General features: G+C 55.7%; 1 protein-coding gene across 1 annotated transcript in view; it reads right to left on the bottom strand.

Moving 5' to 3' along the window:
- Positions 1 to 3481: 3481 nt before the first annotated feature.
- The window catches only part of LOC137757826 (zinc finger protein GLI2-like), a 248414-nt gene continuing 231807 nt past the window's right edge, over positions 3482 to 20088 (bottom strand). Inside the window, exons 10-14 of the mRNA XM_068534388.1 lie at positions 16675 to 16824; positions 12535 to 12699; positions 10955 to 11233; positions 9116 to 9452; positions 3482 to 7664 (exon numbers count right to left, since the gene is read on the bottom strand). Coding sequence (XP_068390489.1) covers positions 5236 to 7664; positions 9116 to 9452; positions 10955 to 11233; positions 12535 to 12699; positions 16675 to 16824 — 3360 coding nt within the window. The 3' untranslated portion in view covers positions 3482 to 5235. The remainder of the gene's footprint in view (positions 7665 to 9115; positions 9453 to 10954; positions 11234 to 12534; positions 12700 to 16674; positions 16825 to 20088) is intronic.

The following is a 20088-nucleotide window of genomic DNA, read 5'->3' as shown; positions in this document are numbered from 1 at the left end:
ATGAATGACCCCGCTCTCCTCCCTTTTGGATTTAGAGCTAAGATACTGACTCAGGAGAGAGATGGAGGCTACAATTCAGTCTTATTATGATCAAAGCTGGTCTGATGCGGGAGGTTGGATTATTGTTCAGATACCGACCTGCGATAATTCTATAGGAGGCATGCATTTCCCTCTTCCGTTGATTTGGGGCTCAGTTATGTGACCTGCCTCCTGTTCCAAGCCCAGGTCTTAAGTGGCCTCCTGTATTTTCACTTGTGCTTTTGAACCTATGCCATCAACATGATGTCCAAGCAATGCTCTGGGTCCAGGGGAGAAGGCCCAGGAGCAGAGCCGAGCTGCCTCAGCTGCCCACCCAGGGCAACACCCTCAGCTGACTCACAGGCTCCTGAACTAAATAAATGCTGGGTGTTTTATGTTTCAGGATTTTTGTGGTTTTTATTAGATAGCATTACTGGTGCTTATTCAGAACTTGGTACCCAGAATGGGAGGCTGCTGTCACAAGTCCTAAAATATGGAGCATAGTTTTGGAACTGGGCAGTGAGGACATTTCGAGGAGGTTGGAAACATGGCAAGAAAAATGGTGACCTGGGTGATGTGGTGAAGAAATAGTTGGTAAAATGACTGCCTATGGTCTTTTGGGAGGGAGAAAACGTTTCTATGAATTTGTGGAATTCGGCAGGCTGGTTTCCAGGCAGAATATTATAAACAGCAGCTTCTTTGAGCTGTAAATGATAAGGTACCCAAAGTAAGAGATGAGTTCAGAAAGGAACCAGCCAGTGTAAAGCAGAATCTAGAAAATGAAATGATTCCTTATTTCCTGTTTCTCCTGCTGCTCAAAGATCTTCAGATGAAGCTTTGGCCTGGGCACAGAGACCAAGTCCAGGGCAGTGCCGGTGAGACACGGCCTCAGAGTAAAGACGAAGTCTAGGGTATGCTCTTGATTTTAATGCCCTTGGTCTTGTCCTTGAAAGGAATAAGGTGACTGTTGAATATCCCTTCAGTGACAATGCGGTGCCTAGACACAGCCTGATGTGGGGTGTATGTAGAGGGGGGCATGTCACCAAAGGGATTACAGGTGTGGCTTTGACGCAGAGCGGACTGGAATCAAACATCGAAACCCACCGTGTCTGAGGGAGTTGAGTGGGCGCATGTATTGTAAGCGTGGAGTACATCGAGGGTGTTTGGCACATAAAGGACCTCAGGCTCCCAACCTTCCTCAGGCAGGAAGAGGTTGGACAGTACCTTGCTACCCAAGGAGGTATACTTTCCAATGCCCTCTGAACAAGTGGGAGGGCTGATGGAAAACAAAGAATGCCCCGATGTGGACGCCAGAGCAGCAGAGTACAACAGACTGGGGAACATTCCCCCCAGGAATAGGGTGACCCAGGGTAGGGCCACTGGCGACGTTTCCCCAGCAGGACTTCAGCTGCTGTGGACCAGCGGCTGAGACGGGAGTGGCAACTGCCGCGATTCTAGCTCTGGTCCACTCCGTGCGCTGGGTGTGTGTATGAACTCTATTTAGTTCATGAGTCTCTGGGTCAAGAAGAGACACATCCAGAACAGGTATAGACCACACGATCTTAAACTTCGAGCCTAATGACTGATTGGATAGACTTTTGGGGTCTTGGGTGAGTGTATGCTACGTGTGGGAGGGACATGAGTCTGTGAGGGCGGACCATGGGAGGCTGTATTATTGCTGAGAAATAGGCACTCTGTCCCCCTCATGCCTGTGGAAGGAGGACACGTCCCATCGCTGATGATGGGTTTGGCCACGTGACTTGCTTTTGCCAGAAGAATGCAGGGAAACTGATGGTGCCCTGATTCTGAGCAGAGGCAGAACCTTTTCTGCTTGCTTTCTCAGGCTCCTGCTATCACCCTGAGAAGGCAATGCCCAGGCCGGTCTCCTGACCAGGGAGGAAGATGAGGGTCATGTGGGGCACAGCAAAGCTGCCCCCGCCAAGCCGGCTGGATGAGCTGCTCCCAGCTGAGCTGCCCAGCCCAGCCCAGCCGGGATCAGTCAACTCCCAGTGGACCCAGATTCATCAGCCAAACAGATGCTGTGACCTGGTGCTGAGGCTGCGTGCATATTCTTAAGCAGCACGACCGTGGCTGCGGTTAAGTGACACGGAGTGCGTGGCTGAGTTGAGTGGCTTCGATGGGCTTCTTAATACTGTGGCCCATCTGGTCTCAGGCAGCATTGAACATCCTGGCCTCCCCCGTCCCCAAAGCAGGGCAGAGCTGTTTCCGGGGACTTAGCACGTGACGAAGCAGGGGAGATGCGAAGCCTGAGGACGGGCTTTGAGAGAAGCAGAGGAAAGGGCCCAGCCAGGTACGCTCAGTTCTTCCTCCGGAGCCTGCAATCAGCTAAGTGAGCCCCCCCTCAAAGAGAGGGGCTCCCCGGGGCTGGGAATCGGCTGTAGTCTTTCCACCAGGAAGATAGGGCCACAGACGTGAAGGTTCCCCTAATGCACAGCGAAGACTCTGGGATGCTCCCGGAAAGGAAACCTTTGAACCCTGTTTCCCTCGGGGGTTCCCACACTTACTACCAGAGAAGGCTTCTTCCGTGCACCCATGACAGCCACGAAAATAGTTTGGAGCTGAATGCGCCGCAAGCAGTTTTGGCTTCCTGACTCTCCGAGCTGGGTGCCAAGGTTTCTCTCCTGGAGCAAAGCGCGTTAAGGGGCCTGGCCCGGGAGTGCAGAGGCCCAACATCCCTGGCCCTACAGAAGGTGCCTTCTACCCCTGGCAACCCGGTCCTGCACCCTCCCCTCCCAGCTCCAGAATTCATCCCAGGCCTCACGGCCCCCCTCCCCAGTCCCCCTGAGGCTCAGAGCAGTAGCCCAATTGCTGTCATTGGCAGCCGGCTGGCTCTCCAGACCCGGGTCCCCCTGTGCACCTGCCAGGGCCGCCCCCCAGGGCTCAGAGCCCTGCACACGGCTGCTCCCCACTGGCCCCTTCGCCCAAGGCTGGTTGCTGGGTATCTGGGTGCTACACCTGCCCCCTCTAACTCTGCTTTTGCACCAGAGCACAGGGGGCCGCCTGTCTTCCTCTCCCCACCCCCCACGACTCAACTGTGCTCATCCGACTGCCCATCCAAGGGGGGCCTCCCACATGGGGAGGGCTTGGGACCACAGCTGCACCTCGTGTAAACAAGCAAACCAACTCAGACGTTCCGTCCAGCGGGCTGAAAGAACAGCCAGACATCCCCTGTACCACGTCAAACCCCGCCACCCCGGCCCCCAGACAACAAACAAACAGGCAGTAAAGGTCCCAGCTTTAAACATTTCCTGGCCAAGGCGGGGTAGTCAATTTTGACGCTGCTGAGAAAAAAATACAGCCTCGTTTCCGTTCAAATGCACCGAATTTATGGCCCAGGTTTTCATTAACTACTGTCAAGCAAGAAGCAGATAGACCAAATAAATTATGAAAAAATTACTTTTTTAATGTACAAAAAGACTTATTTACAAGTTGAGTATGTCATCTCAATTCATCGCATGTAGAAAAAGCTAAAAATGTTTTGGACGTATAAATCTGACCGGATGACTCACCTACAGTATTTTCAGGGATGCTGTCTTCTGTACAGACAATATACAGGCTGGGAACAGCTAGTGAAATCCTAGCGCAGGGAAAGACCGTGCACCACACCGAGCCCAGAGCCCTGGAGGTGTCCCAGGGCTGTCGTTTGAAGTTGGCCTTGTTTTTGGACCCTGACAAAGCATTTGCTGTTCTGGGATGTAGAGGCCCAGGTGAGGTTTCGGCCCTGTCCTGGTTGAAGTCAGGGTCATAGTCGGTTCCAAGTTCATAGTGGTGCAGATGGATTTGGCAAGGTTGCCACGAATTCAACATGGGAAAGGTGTGCGGTGTTTGTACATGTGTGTGGCGGGGAGGATGCACCTATTTACCCTACTGTATGTTCGGGAACAATGCCTTCTGACGCCAGTTCCAAATTCCATTTCCAGGTGGGGCTTGGCCAACACTGAATAGGAGAATTCAGTGATGGTCCCTCAGAGTCCCAAGAATCAACCCCTTCACCCTCCCACCCCCACCGAAAACACCATGCATGTCATCGTTCTCTGTGAAATGAACAGGAGGGCGGCAGGAAGGGAATCCAGAAGATACCACGACTGCATGCTGTAGCTAGGGGGCTGGTCACTGGGCTGCTGGCGAGCGGACAGCACGGCCTGGAGGAACCTGGGCGGAGGTTGCTGTCAAGCCCTGGGGTTTATCCATGGTCAAGTGGGTGCGTAGTGCATTGGAGAAACAGGCTTGGGTAAACATGCGACTTCCTCGTCCTACTGGGAGACCTCCCGGGCAGCCTGAAGCTGGGCCCCTGGTGCGTTCACTTTACCCAGGCCCCAGGCCACGCTTCAGCTCACCTTGGCCATTCTTAACCCACAGCAGATCCAGCAGCCCCGAGGTATTTAGAAATGTGTTCTTTTCAGGAAGGGCTACATTCTACACGCATGAACACTGTAAACATGGTCTGGAGAGGCCAGGGTAGCTTCTGGGCTTGCCCTGAGTATTACACTGTTTTCTTTCCTTTTTTTGGGCGATACTTCCATACTTTATTCATCCATATACACTTGGACAGTCGGCCAGCTGTAAACTTGGCTTTGTGGGGTAGAGATGCCTGCTCTACCAAACCCGGAATCAGGATGTGCTTCCAAATCATCCAGGTAAAAATTTTTTTTCCACTCCATGGCAAGGGATGTTAGAGGCCTCAAGAATTAAGCTTCATGGAAGAATTCCGGTGGGCCATGAATTCCTTTACTTTGCATGCACTGGAACAAGAAACTTATCTTCCTGGATTAGAATACCTAGTATGGCTTTCAGATTCAAACCCAAATGTGGTTCCTCTCGCCTCTTTCCACGTGTGCTTGGAAAGCCCTGGGCCAACGTAATCCTTCATTAGCCAGATGACAGAGGTGACAAAGCCAGAACAGAGTGGTCCTATAAACACCAAAGGCTGCAAAGTGCTGTGTAAACGAGTTTTGCATTCCTGCCTTGCCTTTTGTGTTGAGACTTTTTTCTGAGTTCCGACAGATAATCTAAAAGAAGACCAGACAGGATGCACATAAACCTGCCCTTAAAGCCTCTGTGATCTGAACCAGCCACTGGCCAAACTCCCTCAGACCTATTTAATACTTTTTGGGGAAAAAGATGAAACGGACGAAAGCCCCGCGCTCTGGGAAGCGCTGGTCCCTCGGGGTCCGCTCAGCGCCAGGGGCCGGAGCCTTAGGTCATCATGTTGAGGAACTTGCTCTCCTCGGCCAGGCTGGTGAGCATGGAGCTCATGTCCCCGACGGCCATGTTGCTGATGCCCACGGGGATGGAGGGCAGAGTCAGGGAGTTGCGCGGGGTGGTTAGGCGGGAGGAGCTCTGGGAGAAGCCGTGGAGGAGACTGGGGCTCAGGGCCCCCGAGAGCAAGCTGGAGTGATCGCCGTCATCCATGATGGCATCAAAATCGATCTGGGGGGCCTCGAGTAGCTGGGAGTCCACAGTGCTGGACACCTGGTTAAGCCCTGGTGAGGGCAAGGCCTGGGGCTGCGGTGGCTGGGGTCGCATGGCCTGGCAGCCGGCCTGGTTCTCCAGGCCTCCGTTCTGCTCGTACATGTGGATCTGGCCGTAATAGTAAAGCATGCTGCGGTCCTGGGCCCCGCCCGCATCCTGGGGGGGTGCCTGGGGAGTCAGGGCCAACACGCCGCCTATTGTCCCCTTGGGCACAGACTCTGTCATCTCCTGGTCGGCCGACAGAGCAGCCATGGCGTGGCCAGCGGCCCTGGCGTAGGCCAGCTGCTGCCCCGCACGCACCCCACGGCGGCGGCCAGCAGGGCTGGGCTCTGCGGGTGGCCGGGGTTGCACCAGGCCGAAGCTCGATCCGGCCGCCCCCGTCGGGCCCTGCTGAGGCTCCACGAAGCCAGGCTGGTGGGAAGGCACAAGGCTGGGGCCTTGGCAGTAGCCCTCCTGGCTCATGGCTGTGGCCAGGTGATGGCTCTGCTGTGGGTAGCTCTGGGCTGGGTGAGGTGGTGGCATCCTAGCCAGGCTGGAACTGGGGACGTCAAGTTCCCTGTGGCTGCTGCCCATCAGGGTGGGGTCAGGAGCAACTTCCATTTGCTGGGGGAGCCCCAGGTGGCCTGGCTTGGCCGCCATGTTGCTGCAGGACCGGGGAAACTGGTGTGGGGCCCCACCCAGGGGGCTCAGCTGGGGATGAGCTTGGCCGTAGCCGGGGTGGGTGCTGACGGCAGCCGTCATGCTAGAACACTGGCCACCTGCCCCTGGCTGCCGCAGCTGCTGCATGTAATTTACCCTGGGCGCGGAGGGCGCTCCACCGCAGGGCTGCAGGTGTGGCTGCGAGCTATCCAGGACCCCGGGGCTCAGCTGCAGGCCCTGCTGACTGTAGCCTGGGTACTGGCTGAAGACTGGCTTCTGCGGCACCACTGCCAGGTTGCCCTGTGGGAAGGGCGGAGGCTTCCCCTGGCTGGCCAGGGCGTCCACGGTGCCGGAGCTCACCTCGTTCCACTGCACAGGCATGCTGTTTTTGTTCAGGCTGGAGGGGGCCCCGTAACCCAGTGGGCAGCCTCCCAGCACAGGGGCAGAGGGGCCCACGTTGGAGTCTGCAGCCGCTATCGTGCGCCGGCCGTGCAGCCCGGGGCTGGGCAGTTTGGGGTTCTCGGAGAAGCAGGTGCTCTCCGGCAGGTACACCTTCGGGGCGCTGTCCTCCAAGGCGCCACCGGCACGCGCCTTGATGTACTGCACCACGTCGTCGGGCAGCACAAGGTCGTCCTCCGGCAGCCCGAGGCTGACCTCGGGGCCCACGCCGTCCGCCCCCACCGCCAAGGCCTCCATCACTGCGTTCTCGCTGATACTGGGCGGCCGGGGTGAGTAGGGGCCGCGGGCCAGGCTGCCGTCGGCGCTCGCGTGGCTCTGCAGACGGAGGCCTCGGCCCTGGGCGCAGGGCGGCGGCAGCGCGTCTGGGGTCACATCGTGGGCGCTGTGGAAGCGCTGCACCCGCGGGGGCACCAGGGTGTCGGGTCGCCTCCCGGGATCACTGGCCCTCCGCGCCCCACCTCCTGGCGCCTCGTGGGGGAAGGAGGGCGCCGGCCCCGCTGGCCCGTGGTGCGGCCCGTCGCTGCCCCGCCGAGGACCGATCGGGTGTGGGCAGACGGCGGGCAGTGCGCGCTCGGGCGCATCCAGGAGCGCCAGCCGGGTCCGCAGGCTAGCGCGCTCCAGGCCGGGCAGCGGGGTGGGGGGCGGCCCGCCCGTGGCCGCCGCGTACTTGGCCCGCAGGCTGTACTGCTGGGCGGGCGTGAGCTGGAGCAGCCCCGGGCCGCCACCACTGCTGCCGCCATACTGGCTGGCCTCGCTGGAGCGCCGCGACGCGTCGGTGGAGATGGGGTCATAGGAGTCGGCGGAGCTGGCGGGGTGTGCGCGGCCGGCGCCCAGGGGCGAGGCCTCGCTGGAGCGGCGGCTGGAGAAGTAGGGGGAGATGCCCGAGGAGCGGCGGCTCACGGTGTAGGCCGAGCTGACCGTGCTGGCGGAGCTGTCGCGGCGCTCCTGCAGGTGGCTCAGCACGGTCACCTCGCCGGCGGACAGCTCGGACAGCCGCGGGTTGGGCAGCAGCCCGGCCGGCCCGCCGCCGCTTCTGAAGTTTTCCAGCACGGAGCCTGCGGGAGAGGAGAGGGGTCAGCGCCGGGGACTGGGGACAAGGGGCGGTGCTCTGCCTGCTTGGACCGCACTGAGCCTGCCGGGCATAGAGCCCTGGCACGGGGCCTGGCACCCAGCAGGCACCCAGCCGATGATTTCTCAACAAGAGGAAGAAAGGAAGGGACAGTTAGCAAATGGTGGCACTCATTGCCAGGGCGGCTAGCGGAAGTTAGGAGGCCCGATCCCAATCTAGCACTGCCCGCTGGCCCTGCGTTCTCATTCAGTCCCATCCTCAGTTTCTCCAGCTGTGGATGGGATGTGCCTCTTTGTAGCACTGGGTTATCCCCAAGAGCCCAGGAGGGCCCTGGCCACAGCCTCCCTGCATCCCCACCATCTACGGATGGGTGTTGCCAGGTGGGCTCCCCTGGGACTGAGTTTACCCAGCAGGCTGTTTAGAGGGAGTGTCCTGAGACCCACAGCCACGGCGGGGTGGTGCGGAGAGGCAGCAGAGTGGTTAGGGAGAAGACAGCTGCAACGCAGGCCCACCGCCAGCCGCGGCTCATCTCACAGGCAGCTCTGGGCCTTGAGCAGCCTCTACACCCCTGCAGAGATCTGTCCCTGGATGTGGGCCATGCCGGGAAGGGTGACCTTGGGTGAGGCAGCTGTCAGCACCCCAGGCAATCTCTGGAGGAGGTGGGGAGTTGAAGGCCATCTGCCGGCAGTTCCCTCGACAGCTGGGGCAACGAATCCCCCCTTCGAGGAGGAGCAGGGTGGTGCCTCTCAGGGTCTCCTCTTAATAACTCAGTGCCACGGTGCACACTGGGCCCTGCAGGGCAGTCTGGAGGCTCAGTGCCCCAGGGTGTCTGGCGCCCGGCGTGCAGCCTGGCACAGTGGCACTCCAGAAATGCCTGGTGAAGACGTCTTCCACCTCAAAGCCTGGCCAACGCTTCCCGAGGCTGAGCACAGGGCTGCCCCCTCCGTGACGCCCTCCCTGCGCCTCCCCAGCTGCCCTGCTTTCTCTCGAGCTACCCTGAGCTCTGTCCTCGGCGCTACTTGCTCATTCGGCATCTCGTAACTCGGCCTTCTAGCCACAGGGACAGGGAACGTATCACTGTCCTGCCGAGGGCCTTTGCTGCGGTGTGCGTGGCAGATGCCTGATAGACAAGTGGATAGCTCATGAGGAAGAGCAAGAACTGAGCTGGGTCTGCCTGCTTTGGGGCTCATGGGGATGCAGCATGGTGTAGCCGGAAGAGCATGGGCTTTGGAGCCACCCAGGCCTGGGCTGAGTCTCAGCTCTGCCACCGATCTGAGCAAAGCACTTTCACCTCTCTGAGCCTCAATTCCCTGACCTGTGCAATGGGCTCGTAAGATCCATCTTCTCCAGGGCACATGATGCCCAGTGGGTATGAGCCTCATCGTGCTGCCCTGGGCTCCCTCCCACCCCACCCGCATGCCCAGGGCCTCCACTCACCACTTGCCGGCAGGGGGGGCAGCTTGGAGTTCCGGGTGCGTGGAGCCGGCCCGGCCCATGAGCAGGAATCCTTGAGCGACTTGAGCTTCTCCCTCTTGAGCTGCTCGAACCGGTGCACGGCGGTCATGTGTTTGCGCAGCTGCAGGCCACCGGCAGAGGGGGTGGCCAGGGCGGAGGCGTCGGCCCCCGGCGGCGGGTCCTCCAGGGCCGTCAGGTCTGCCAGGCTGCCAGGCCCTGTCCCCGGCATCTCCACGCCGCTGTCATTGTTGGGGGCACTGCCCAGGGGAGAGGGCTCGCTGCTGCAGGAAGACTGGGCCCCGGGGCTGGACTGACACAGCTGTGGGAAGTGTGGTGAGAAGACACAGACTCAGAGGGGGCGAGCACCCACCGGCCCCGCCACCCACGCTGCACCCTTGCACACCCGGAGGCAGGAAGCTGCCATGTGGAGGAGCTTTCAAAGCATCACTGCTCTGAACCTCGGCTTCCCCAACTGTAAGCGGGACCCGAACTGACTCCTGGAGAGAGTCGGTGGATGGATGGAGACCACCCGGCGAGTAGAAGGCAGCGGGTAATCGCCAGGCACCCACCCCCCACCCGCCCTAGCCCCCGGCTATGCTCCTAAGCTTTCCCAGCCAGCGTCTGGGCCGGAGCTCTCTGCCTGTAGAGCTTTCAGTATGTGGACCCTTTGAAGCTGAGCCCCACAGAGGCTGCCGCAGTCGTGTGAAATTGACAGGAAAGAGGAGACTCAAGTACCCCAACAACAGCGATGGGGGGTGGGCCGCTCGATGAAGCAAGAAACAGTGAAGGCCTGCTACCTGCCGTCTGCCCAGCAGGCCGGAGGTGGGTTGCTAGAAAGGGAAGGGTTGGCCGCGGAGGGTGCAGCTGCTGGACACAGCCCTCGCCCTTGACCTGAGTGGCCACCCCAAACCAGCCCGCCCTCTGCAACAGGGTGAATCGAGCCGAGAGCTCGTGGCACACGTGTACGGGGTGGAGCCCCACAGAACCTGGGCTCCCTCCACCGTGACCTGGGATCTGCGCCCAAATGAGGCTCACCTGGGATGCAGCATCCTTGGTTCATTTCTAACCTGAAGGCTCCCAAATTCCAGACCTTTCCAGGGGAGCTGCACACAGCACGGCCCACATCCCTCACCTCGGCACTCAAGGCCTTCTGTAGGTCAGGCCCGCCCTGCTCCACAGTCCAGATTCACACCTCCACCCTGCCCTGACCCTCACGCGGGCTGGGACCCCACCGCTTCCTCCCGTGCCTGCAAGCTTGACGCCTGCTGCCGGCCTCGAGCTGTTCCGACGGCCCCACCTGCGGTGCCTGCGGTCTACGTACCCGAACCTGCCTTCCCGGCCGTGAGGAGCCTGGACAAGCGCCCCAGCCCCCCTCACTCGCGCCACCGCGCCCAGAGCCCACCCCGCTGCTCCGCTCACCTCAGTACCGTCTATCCTTAGGGGAGGTACAGTCAGGAGAAAGAGGTGGAGACAAAGAACAGGTGGTTAGAACAAAAGGGGTGCAGGCCAGAGGGGCAAGGACGCAGAGACAGGACAGAGGGGCGGGGGCAGTGGCGGCGGCGGGTACTGGTTGGAAAGGCAGACACCGGGTGCCGCCCCACCCCCTGCAAACTGACCGCGTCGGGGCAGGCATCCCCGTCACCCACGGCCTGCCCAGCAGAATGGGACCTGGCACGAGACAGGTTCCGTGGGGGCCCGAGGTGGCGATGGGGGCCCGCTGAGCTGGAGAGAGGAGGGACATCCTTGCGCTCCTGGTGCCGCTGGGCACGGCCTCCTGGGGGCGGGGTATGGACCGGGCCTCCGCTGCGCAGCCCTGCTTACCCCGGAGCGCTCGGTCTTGATGGCTTTGACGTGCAGGCAGTCCTCCACGGCCTGGCTGGTGCTGCTGGCCTCGGCGCTCTCCTCGGAGCCCCGGCCAGGCTCGGCGCTGGCCTCGCTGTCCCCGTTCTCCCTGAGCAGGGGGGTGCGGAGGTGCACGTCGTTGCGCTGCTTCTTGGTGACGTGAGCATCTGGGCCGTGGACCGTTTTCACGTGCTTCCGGAGGGAGCTGGGGTCCGTGTACCTCTTGGTGCAGCCTGGGATCTTGCAGATGTAGGGTTTCTGGAAGAGAAGAGGCGTTACGGATGGGATAGGAAGGCAGACTCCGCGTGGGAGCACCGCCCCTCCTCCTGAAGCCGCGTTCTTCGGCAGAGCTGTCGGCACTGTCGGAAGGCGGAGCCACGTCAGCCCCGCCCCGCAGGAGCCCCGCCCCGCAGGAGCCCCGCCCCGCCGGCTTCGCCTGCCACCCTTTCCTGCAGGTAAGCCCGTGGTTAAGGGGGCCCCACCACGGACTGGGGACATGGATCACAGCCTGCGGGGGGAGGGGACACACAGTGCCTGGTGTGATCAGCATAGCGATTGGGGCGCTGGGCTTTCGGGTATCAGTAGCGAGTGTATTACCTCGTTATACGTCTGTGACACAGCACGAACACCTGCTCTCTCTCATGAGGAAAGGCAGGTTCAGAGAGGCAAAGACACTGGCCCCAAGTCACCCAGGAGTGGGATGAAAACTCAGGTTTCTGAACCTCGGTCCTGAGCACACACACACACACACACACACACACACAAGCGACATCCACATATAGACATACTCTGTCTACATGCATACACGCACACAGGTACACACATGTATGCACATGCAAACACACACATCCATGTAAACACACACACACTTACACACGTATGTAAACACCCACACGTGTACTTACAAATACATATCCACACACCCACACACATAACACATACATCCACATCCACACACATGCACATACATACTTGCAAACACACATACCCACACACACCCCTATCCAAGGCTAGCTCTTGTCTTTAGACACTCTGAGGGGTTCAGATACCTTTGGGAAGTCCTCAAACTTCCTGCCAGCATTGGAGCAAGTCCCTTTGGGGTCCAAAATGTATCAAAACGTCTAGAAACATCCTCTCCTGAGTCTACCTGAGTGACAGTAGTTGAGTGGCTGGGCGGGGACTGGAAGGCGGGCACAGAGCCCACGAGCTCCCACCCGACCTTCCTCCCTGGGCTCCCTCAGCCCTGCCTGGGGCTCTGGCTACCTGGAGAGACAGAGGCTGCTCTGCGCCCCACGCGGGGAGGGACTGACAGCTCCGCAGGCCCGGGCGGCACGAGCGGCTGGAGCGTGTCATCCGCGCCGCCAGCCTGTGGGGACAGGGCTGCCGCTGCGTGCTGAGTCCCCACACCAGGGAGCGGGGGGAAGTGGCACCTGGCACCTGGCCACCGACTGGCCTACAGGTGTCTAGAAGCCGTGGGATGAGGGTGATGCATTCACGCACGTGTCCGCGGGGCCCCAGGCGCACGCCCGCCCGCTGCCCGCCTCCCTGGGGCCGGGTACCTCGTTGGAATGGGTGCGGTTCTGGTGCTTGGCGCGGTCCGAGGCATTCGAGAAGGCTTTGTTGCAGCCCTCATGCTCGCACACGTACGGCTTCTCCCCTGTGTGGGAGCGCAGGTGCGTCTTCAGGTTCTCCAGGCGGGAGTAGGCCTTCGAGCAGCCCTCAAACTGGGAAGAGGCGGGTTCAGTCAATGAGGGCGCCCCAGATCCACCGCAGGGAGCCTGACCTGGGGGCCGGCCCGCTGCCACCTCCCCCTCCCCGACATTCGCTCTGCCCCGCACGTGCAGCCAGGCGCACGGATCTCAGCGACAGCATCTACCTTCCTTCCTGATTATATAAATGACACGTCGCGAAAACGTGGAAAGGACAGGAAAATGACACCGTCCACGGCCCAGGTACAGCCGACACCCAGGCAAGTCTCATTCTGGGGACTCTGCAGTTCATCCCCGCACGTTTTTAAAACCCAAATTGGGAACATCTCGAGTGTTCAGTTACTTATTCTGCTCGTTAAAATCAACAGCACATTGTAAAGACTCTTCCCATATGATTACAAACTCTGTAAATGTTCTCTTCAACTGTTTCCCAACGCCACTCCCTGATTAGAACTGTTCTGTGCATTGAATGTGCTGAGAATAAAATCCAGAGTCCTCCGCGTCCCTGAGGGAGCTGGCCATCCTCACCCTTTGTCCCTTCTGCTACCTGACCCGATTAAGCTCTTCCCGGGGAGTGGCCTTTGCACACACTGTCCCCTCTGGCTGGAACCTCTTCCCCACCCCCACCTATCCCGGCGTTGGCTTGGCCCACTCTCTCTCAATCTTTGAGGTCATCTCCTCCGAGAGCAATTCTCTGATTTTCTTAATTATAATACCACCCTTTTCCCTTTATACTCCCTAACACAGTTTATAATTTTCTTAATCATTTTGTTATCTGGCCTTCCCACTAGGATACAAGCTCCCGGAGAGCAGGTGCTTTCTAGGTCTTGTTCATTTCTGTGTTCCTAGGACTTAGCGCCTGACGAAGAGAAACATGTGCGGCGCTCAATAAACATTTTAGGAAAGGAAGAAAAGAGGGAGCCAGAGACAGGGGCAGGAAGGGAGGGCGGGAGGGAGGAAGGAAGGATTACTGCAGGAGGTACCTATTCCAAACACACCGCAATTGCATCCAGTGTAGCTGTGAAAATTGCCCCCAGAATAACACGTAAACCCCAACAGGAACTGTCTCATTCTTCACATCCTCCCCTTTATTCCTGACTAGTTTGACTGGGCACACTTGGCTCCAATGCCTTTTATTTGTTTCTGCAGTTCACAGCTCATATCAGAGGGCTATGGTTTGCTACCTCTCGGGGTGTTAAGAAAATAACTTGCTGCAAAGGATCCAGAAGAGCCAAAACAATCTTGCGAAAGGAGGACAAATTTGGAAGACTGACACTTGCCAATTTCAAAACTTACTACAAAACTATGGTAATCAAGCTACTGTATAGCACAGGGAACTATATCCAATCTCCTGGGACAAACCATCATAGAAAAGAACATAAAAAAGAATGTATATATGTGTATAACTGAGCCACTTTGCTGTACAGCAGAAATTAACACAACATTGTAAATCAACTGTACATCAATTTAAAAAAAAGACATTGAGTGGTACTGGCATAAGGACAGATGTATCGATCAACAGAAGAGAGCCGAGAGTTACGAAATAAACTCATACATTTAGGGTCAACTGGGTTTCAACAAGGGTGTCGAGACCATTCGATGGGGAAAAAATAGTCTCTTCAACAAATGGCGTTGGGACGACTGTGTAACAACATGCGAAAGAACGAAGTTGGACCCTTATCTCACACCCTCCACAAAAATTAACTCAAAATGGATTAAGGACCTAAATGGAAGAACTACCCTACTAAATGTATACACGTATATATTTATATGTTTATATAAATAAATCTATATTTATTAACTATAAAACTCACAGAAGAAAATATAGGGATAAATCTTTGTGACCTTGGATTAGGCAGTGGTTTCTTAGATACGTCACCAAAAGCACAAGCAATGAAAACATTGGACTTTGAGAAAATTTAAAACTTTTATGCTTCAAAGGAAACCATGAAGAAAATCAAAAGAAAACCTACAGAATGGGAGAAACTATTTGCAAATCATATATCCAACCAGGGTCTAGTAAAATTACTACAATTCAACAACAAAAAGACAAATAACTCAATTTAAAAATGGGCAAAATACTGGAGTAGACATTTCTCCAAAGAAGATATACAAATGGCCAATAAGCACACAAAAAGACGCTCAAAAGCATCTGTCATTAAGGGAATGCGAATCAAAACCACAATGAGATGCAACTTCACGCCCACTAGGATGACTAGGTAACTGAAAGGCAGGTAACTACAAGTTTTGGTGTGGATGTGGAGAAATCAGAACCCTCACCCATGGCTGGTGGGAATGTAAAATACCGTCACCTTTTTGGAAAAGAGTCTGGCAGGTCCTCAAAAAGTTAAACATACAGTTACTCTATGACCCAGCAATGACCCACTCTATGACTCTATGACCCACTCTTAGGTATATACGTAAGAAACTGAAAACATAACCACACAAAAACTTGAACGTGAATGTTCATAGCGGTGTTAATAGCCAAAAAGTGAAAACAATGCAAATAGCCACCAACTGATAAATGGATAAAAAACTGTGATCCGTCCACAGTGGAATATTATTTAGCCACAAAAAGAAATGAAATACTCATACATGATACTACACGGATGAACCTTGAAAACATGCTAAGTGAAGGAAAAGACGCAGAGGCTACACATTGTACGATTCCATTTTTATGAACTGCCCAGAATAAGCATGTTGATAGAGACAGAAAGCAAATTAGTGGCGGTCAGGGGATGCAGGGGAGGGGGGAATGGGGGGTGATTGCTGGTGGGTATGGGGTTTCTTTTGGGGAAGTGTTGAAAATGTCTTGAAATTAGCTAGTGGTGAAGGCTGCACAAGTTTGTGAATTCGCTCAAAATCACTGAATTGTACACTTTTTAAAAAAGGGTGAACTTTATGGTATGTGAATTCTATCTCAATTAAAAAAAACCAAAACCTTGCCAACAAAGGTAGTGTATTTCATTGAATCCTGACACCACCGATTTTAGGACAGACTGATTTCAGAGTCATTAAAATGAGAACAAAGTGTATGTCTCAGAATCTATGAAATACGGTAATTCACAAAGAGCAGTTCCCAGAGGCCTCTGTCACAGCCACAGGAGTGCATCACAAGGCCACCGCTCTTTGAAAGAGGGAGCAATTCCTGTGTGTTAAAAAAGGGTCTCACCTATATTAACACATATATGTGGAACCTAGAAAAATGGTACAGACGAACCGGTTTGCAGGGCAGAAATAGAGACACAGATGTAGACAACAAACCTATGGACACCAAGGGGGGAAAGTGGCGGGGGAGGGGTGGTGCTGTGATGAACTGGGAGATTGGGATTGACATATATACACTAATATGTATAAAATGGATAACTAATAAGAACCTAATGTTTAAAAAAATAAATAAAATAAAATTTAAAAAAAGGTCTCACCAAACATTGGGTTGGCCGAAAAGTTCGTTCAGGTTTCCCCAAACTTTTTGGCCAACCCAATAGCGTCACAAATCCTGTTGACTCTGTAAGGGAGACTGTCTAAAAGGTCTTATCACTGCATTCCCATTTTTTAAAAAAACTCAACCAAAGTGACTTTTAACCTGTCATCGCTCAATCTGTGACTCTCCAGTGAAACTCTTTTCTGTGCAGAGGACAGGCTGCAGGGAGCTACCAAGCTGGCCCCCTGCCCAGGGTCACCCAGCCGGGTGAGGGCACAGCTGTGCCGTGGGGCTCCTGGTAATGCAGACACAACCACAGAGACAGCAGCACGCCCCCCCCCCCCCCCCCCCCCCCGCCGCAGGTACTGAGATGCACACGCTGCCCCACAGGGAGAGTAAGCGAAGATCTGGGGCAGCAGACAGACAGAAGAGGGTCCCCCAGGACCCAAGACTGGGCGGGGGCAGACAGGACACCCTGTCAGCAAGGCCTGTCCCAACGCTGTTCCACCAGGTTTGCCCACACCAGCCCCACCAGCTGGCCGACGGGCCGGCCCGCGGCCACTCACCGTGCACTTGTGGGGCTTCTCGCCCGTGTGTCTGCGCATGTGCACCACCAGCATGTACTGCGCCTTGAAGGGCTTCTGCTCCCGCGTGCAGGCCTGCCAGCGACACACGAACTCCTTCTTCTCCCCGTGGATGTGCTCGTTGTTGATATGCTGCCGGGAAGAAGCCCACGGGGAAGGGTGAGCCCGTCCACCCACCCCTCCAGACCCCACCTGGTCTATGCAGACCAGCCGCCGCGTGGGCCAGCATCCAGGTGCCAGCCACGCCTCCTCTTGAGTTATCTGGGCTGCATCTTCCAATTAGTCATCAAAGTGACCCTCCATGATGGTCAAAGCCACCCCGCTCATTCCAGTCTGGGCTCTAGGCTCTGGTCTATGGAGAACTGATGGGTTATGATAGTGGTTATGATGATGCTTCCAGGCTGCAAACAGTAGGCACTCATTAGTTGCGGTGGGGCAGACATGCACACAGTCGGGGCACGAGCAGCCTCTCCCAAGCTTGTCCCTATGGCTCCAGAAATTTTTAAATAATATTTTTGTTTTTCATTTAGGCCACGAGGCTTGTGGGATCTTAGTTTCCTGACCAGGGATTGAAGCCGGGCCCTCGGCAGTGAAAGCGCCGAGTCCTAACCACCGGACCGCCAGGGAATTGCCTAACATTTTTACCGTAACAGAAACATAAATGCATCCTCGTCTCTCTTTTTGACAGTGACCCATGAGATGATAGCTTTGTCCCCTTTTCACAAAAGCCCAGGTTGTTAAAGTAGCCTGCCCAGGATGGAGCTAGAGTCTGACCCTGATGGTGTGCCCTGGGCACTGTGTGATGCTGCCCGGGGGACAAAACGGCCTAGGAGAGCAAGGCGGGACAGCCCAAGACATCCAGCTGATCCTGCAGTGGTGGTGGGGGCCCTCGGTGCTCAGGGTGGGGGGGGGGGTGCTATCTCGGGCACAGCTGGGAAGTGCATGGCCAGAAAGCCTTCCCTGGACGAGTGGGCCTCAGACCCACCCCAGCCAGCACTGCCCTGGCTCAGGAGCATGGGGAGAATTTTTCTGTTTTTCTCAGCCCCTGCACCCACACCTTCTGGCCTCTGCCCTGGGCCCATCACCTGTGTGCCCCCCGGGGGCAGTTTCTCCCTGTGATGGGGAGCAACGGGCCATGGAGGTTTTCTGTCACAGGTAGCAGAGCAAGCCGCCCTGAGTAGGACATTTGGTTTTGTTACTTGCTTTGATGATTTAACTGAAGGCTGCAGTCCTCACTGGAGCAGGGCTCTAACTACTTCTGAGCTTTGGGATGTGTTGATACGTGGGTGGGGCCTCAGGACCTTTATGTCCTTAATCTTTCAGGTTGTCTGTTTAACTGGGGAGTGGGAATGGTGGCATCTTTGCCACCACGTCTGGACCCACACTGTCCCATTTGGTGGCCATTCTCCGCTTGTGGCTGTTGCATCCCTGAAAGGTGGTTGGTCCTGACCAGGATGGGCTGTAAGTATAAACAACACACCTGTTTCAAAGACTGAGAATGAAAGAAGGATGTAAAATATCTCAATAATTTTGTGATATATTGACTGCATGCAGAAAGGATAATATTAGATATATTGAGTTAAACAAAATATTGATACATGAATCCAATTAATTTTACCTGTTTCCTTTCACTCTGCTTAAATGTGCCCCTAGCTAATGTAAGACTACATGTGGGGCTGGCCCTGGGGCTGGTGGTGTCTTTCCACTGGATGGCGCTTCCGTAGACCTTTGCAACCTACAAGGCTGTGCCGGAGCTGAGCATCTGGGGTCCAGCAGCATCTTCTCCCCGCAAGACAGAAAACCGCTGGGCCCTCGCGCCCTGGGTGACAGGCCGGACCGTCATGCACCCAAACGCCGACATCAGAGCAAGCAAAATCTATGGCGCTTTGAACTTCCAGGGAAATCTTACTATATTAGCCTCACTTTCCATTTTGAAAGCCTTTCAAATGATAAAAATGCTTCCTGACAATACCTTTCATTTTTTTCTTATTGGTTTGCTTAGCAACAAATTGTTAATAATTGACTGGGGGCTCCAGTTTGCGTGCGTGCCCAGGCCATCCATCTTCCCAGGGAGCAGAGAGGGAGACGGAGCTGAGCAGACCAGCCTGCTCCCCACGCCCCAACACAGGAACCTGCTCCTTTCAGAGCCAGGTGCAGGTGGTCACCCGCAGCCCCAGGACCCTGCAGCTGGAGCCCTTCTTCCCACGTCTGGACCCCCTGCCTTTACTTGAAGAATCCCCTCCCCGCTCTTTGGGGCCAATGCACTCCTTGCTGAGCATCTTTTACATCCTCCTCTCCACCTCTCTGCCTGCAACCCCTCCCAGCTCCAGATCTTCTCTTTTCCCCCTTTCATCTATCTGATTTGTCCCACAGCTCACAGCTCCAATGGCCCGCCCCTACTCCACCTCAAGACTTGTTTAACCCAAAGAGGTGTTATTATCTTACAGGCGCTGGCTGGCTGAACTAATCTTATTTTCCTCTTTGCATTGGCTGCCAGGAAGCTCCAGGAAAAAAAAAGAAAAAAAAGAAGTGTATGTGAACTCTAGCTCAGAGCACTTGGTTGAAAAGTTATGTCTGAGTCCCAGGGGGATTAGATAAGACCCTGCTTTACAGGTTTGATGTCAGCGGCAATGGGTTTGCTGAGAAATCCCAGTCCCCTGGGTGAGAATTTGGGGAGAGAAACCCCAACACCAAAGAAACCTACAGTCTTTGAGAGCAAGCCCATGAAAAAAGGAAGCAGGCGGAGTGGGTGGTGTCTTAAATGTTGATTTCACAGAGCTGGGGAGGAGGTGGCTCCTGTGGGATGGCTCCTGGGTGTGACCAGCGTGTGTGTGTGTGTGTGTCTGTGTGCCTGTGTGTGTGTCTGTGTGTGTGAACAGAAGCCATCTGGAGGATCCACGCTCAACTTTGGACAAAGCTTCGCTCGGGAGGTGAGAAAGGAGAGGGTAGGGGGATTTTTACTTTATATCTTGTATACTTCCATAGCGCTCAATTTGATTATAAAGAGAACATGTTTATATAATACTTACATAATTTTTTAAATATTTAAAAAATGTCAGGTAGCTAACTCAAATTTACAATTAAATTGGTTAAAATGTAAGAGAGTTGCCGAGTGGGGATCTACCCAGCAATTGAGCTTCCAGCTTGGTGTAGGTTCATCTTTACAGACACTCACTCACCAAGGAGTGTGCGTTGGGGTTGGGGGAGGTTTATTCTTGACTTTAAGTTCTTTTCTGGATGGAGAAGAGGGAACCACTCGGGGCCAGCCTGGGGAACAGGGAGGAGAAGCCAGGAGGGAATGCCCGTGTATGGAGGGTTGCTCTCTGCTAAGTGCTTATGCTGGTATCATGGTCAACCTTCACCCCTCTGTAGAGTGGGCTTCACCTCTATTTACAG

The sequence above is a fragment of the Eschrichtius robustus genome, unplaced genomic scaffold, assembly GCF_028021215.1.
Source record: "Eschrichtius robustus isolate mEscRob2 unplaced genomic scaffold, mEscRob2.pri scaffold_502, whole genome shotgun sequence".
Taxonomy (NCBI): Eukaryota; Metazoa; Chordata; class Mammalia; order Artiodactyla; family Eschrichtiidae; genus Eschrichtius; species Eschrichtius robustus.
The sequence above is the reverse complement of the archived record's forward strand: the minus strand, read 5'-3'. Positions and strand labels throughout refer to the sequence as shown.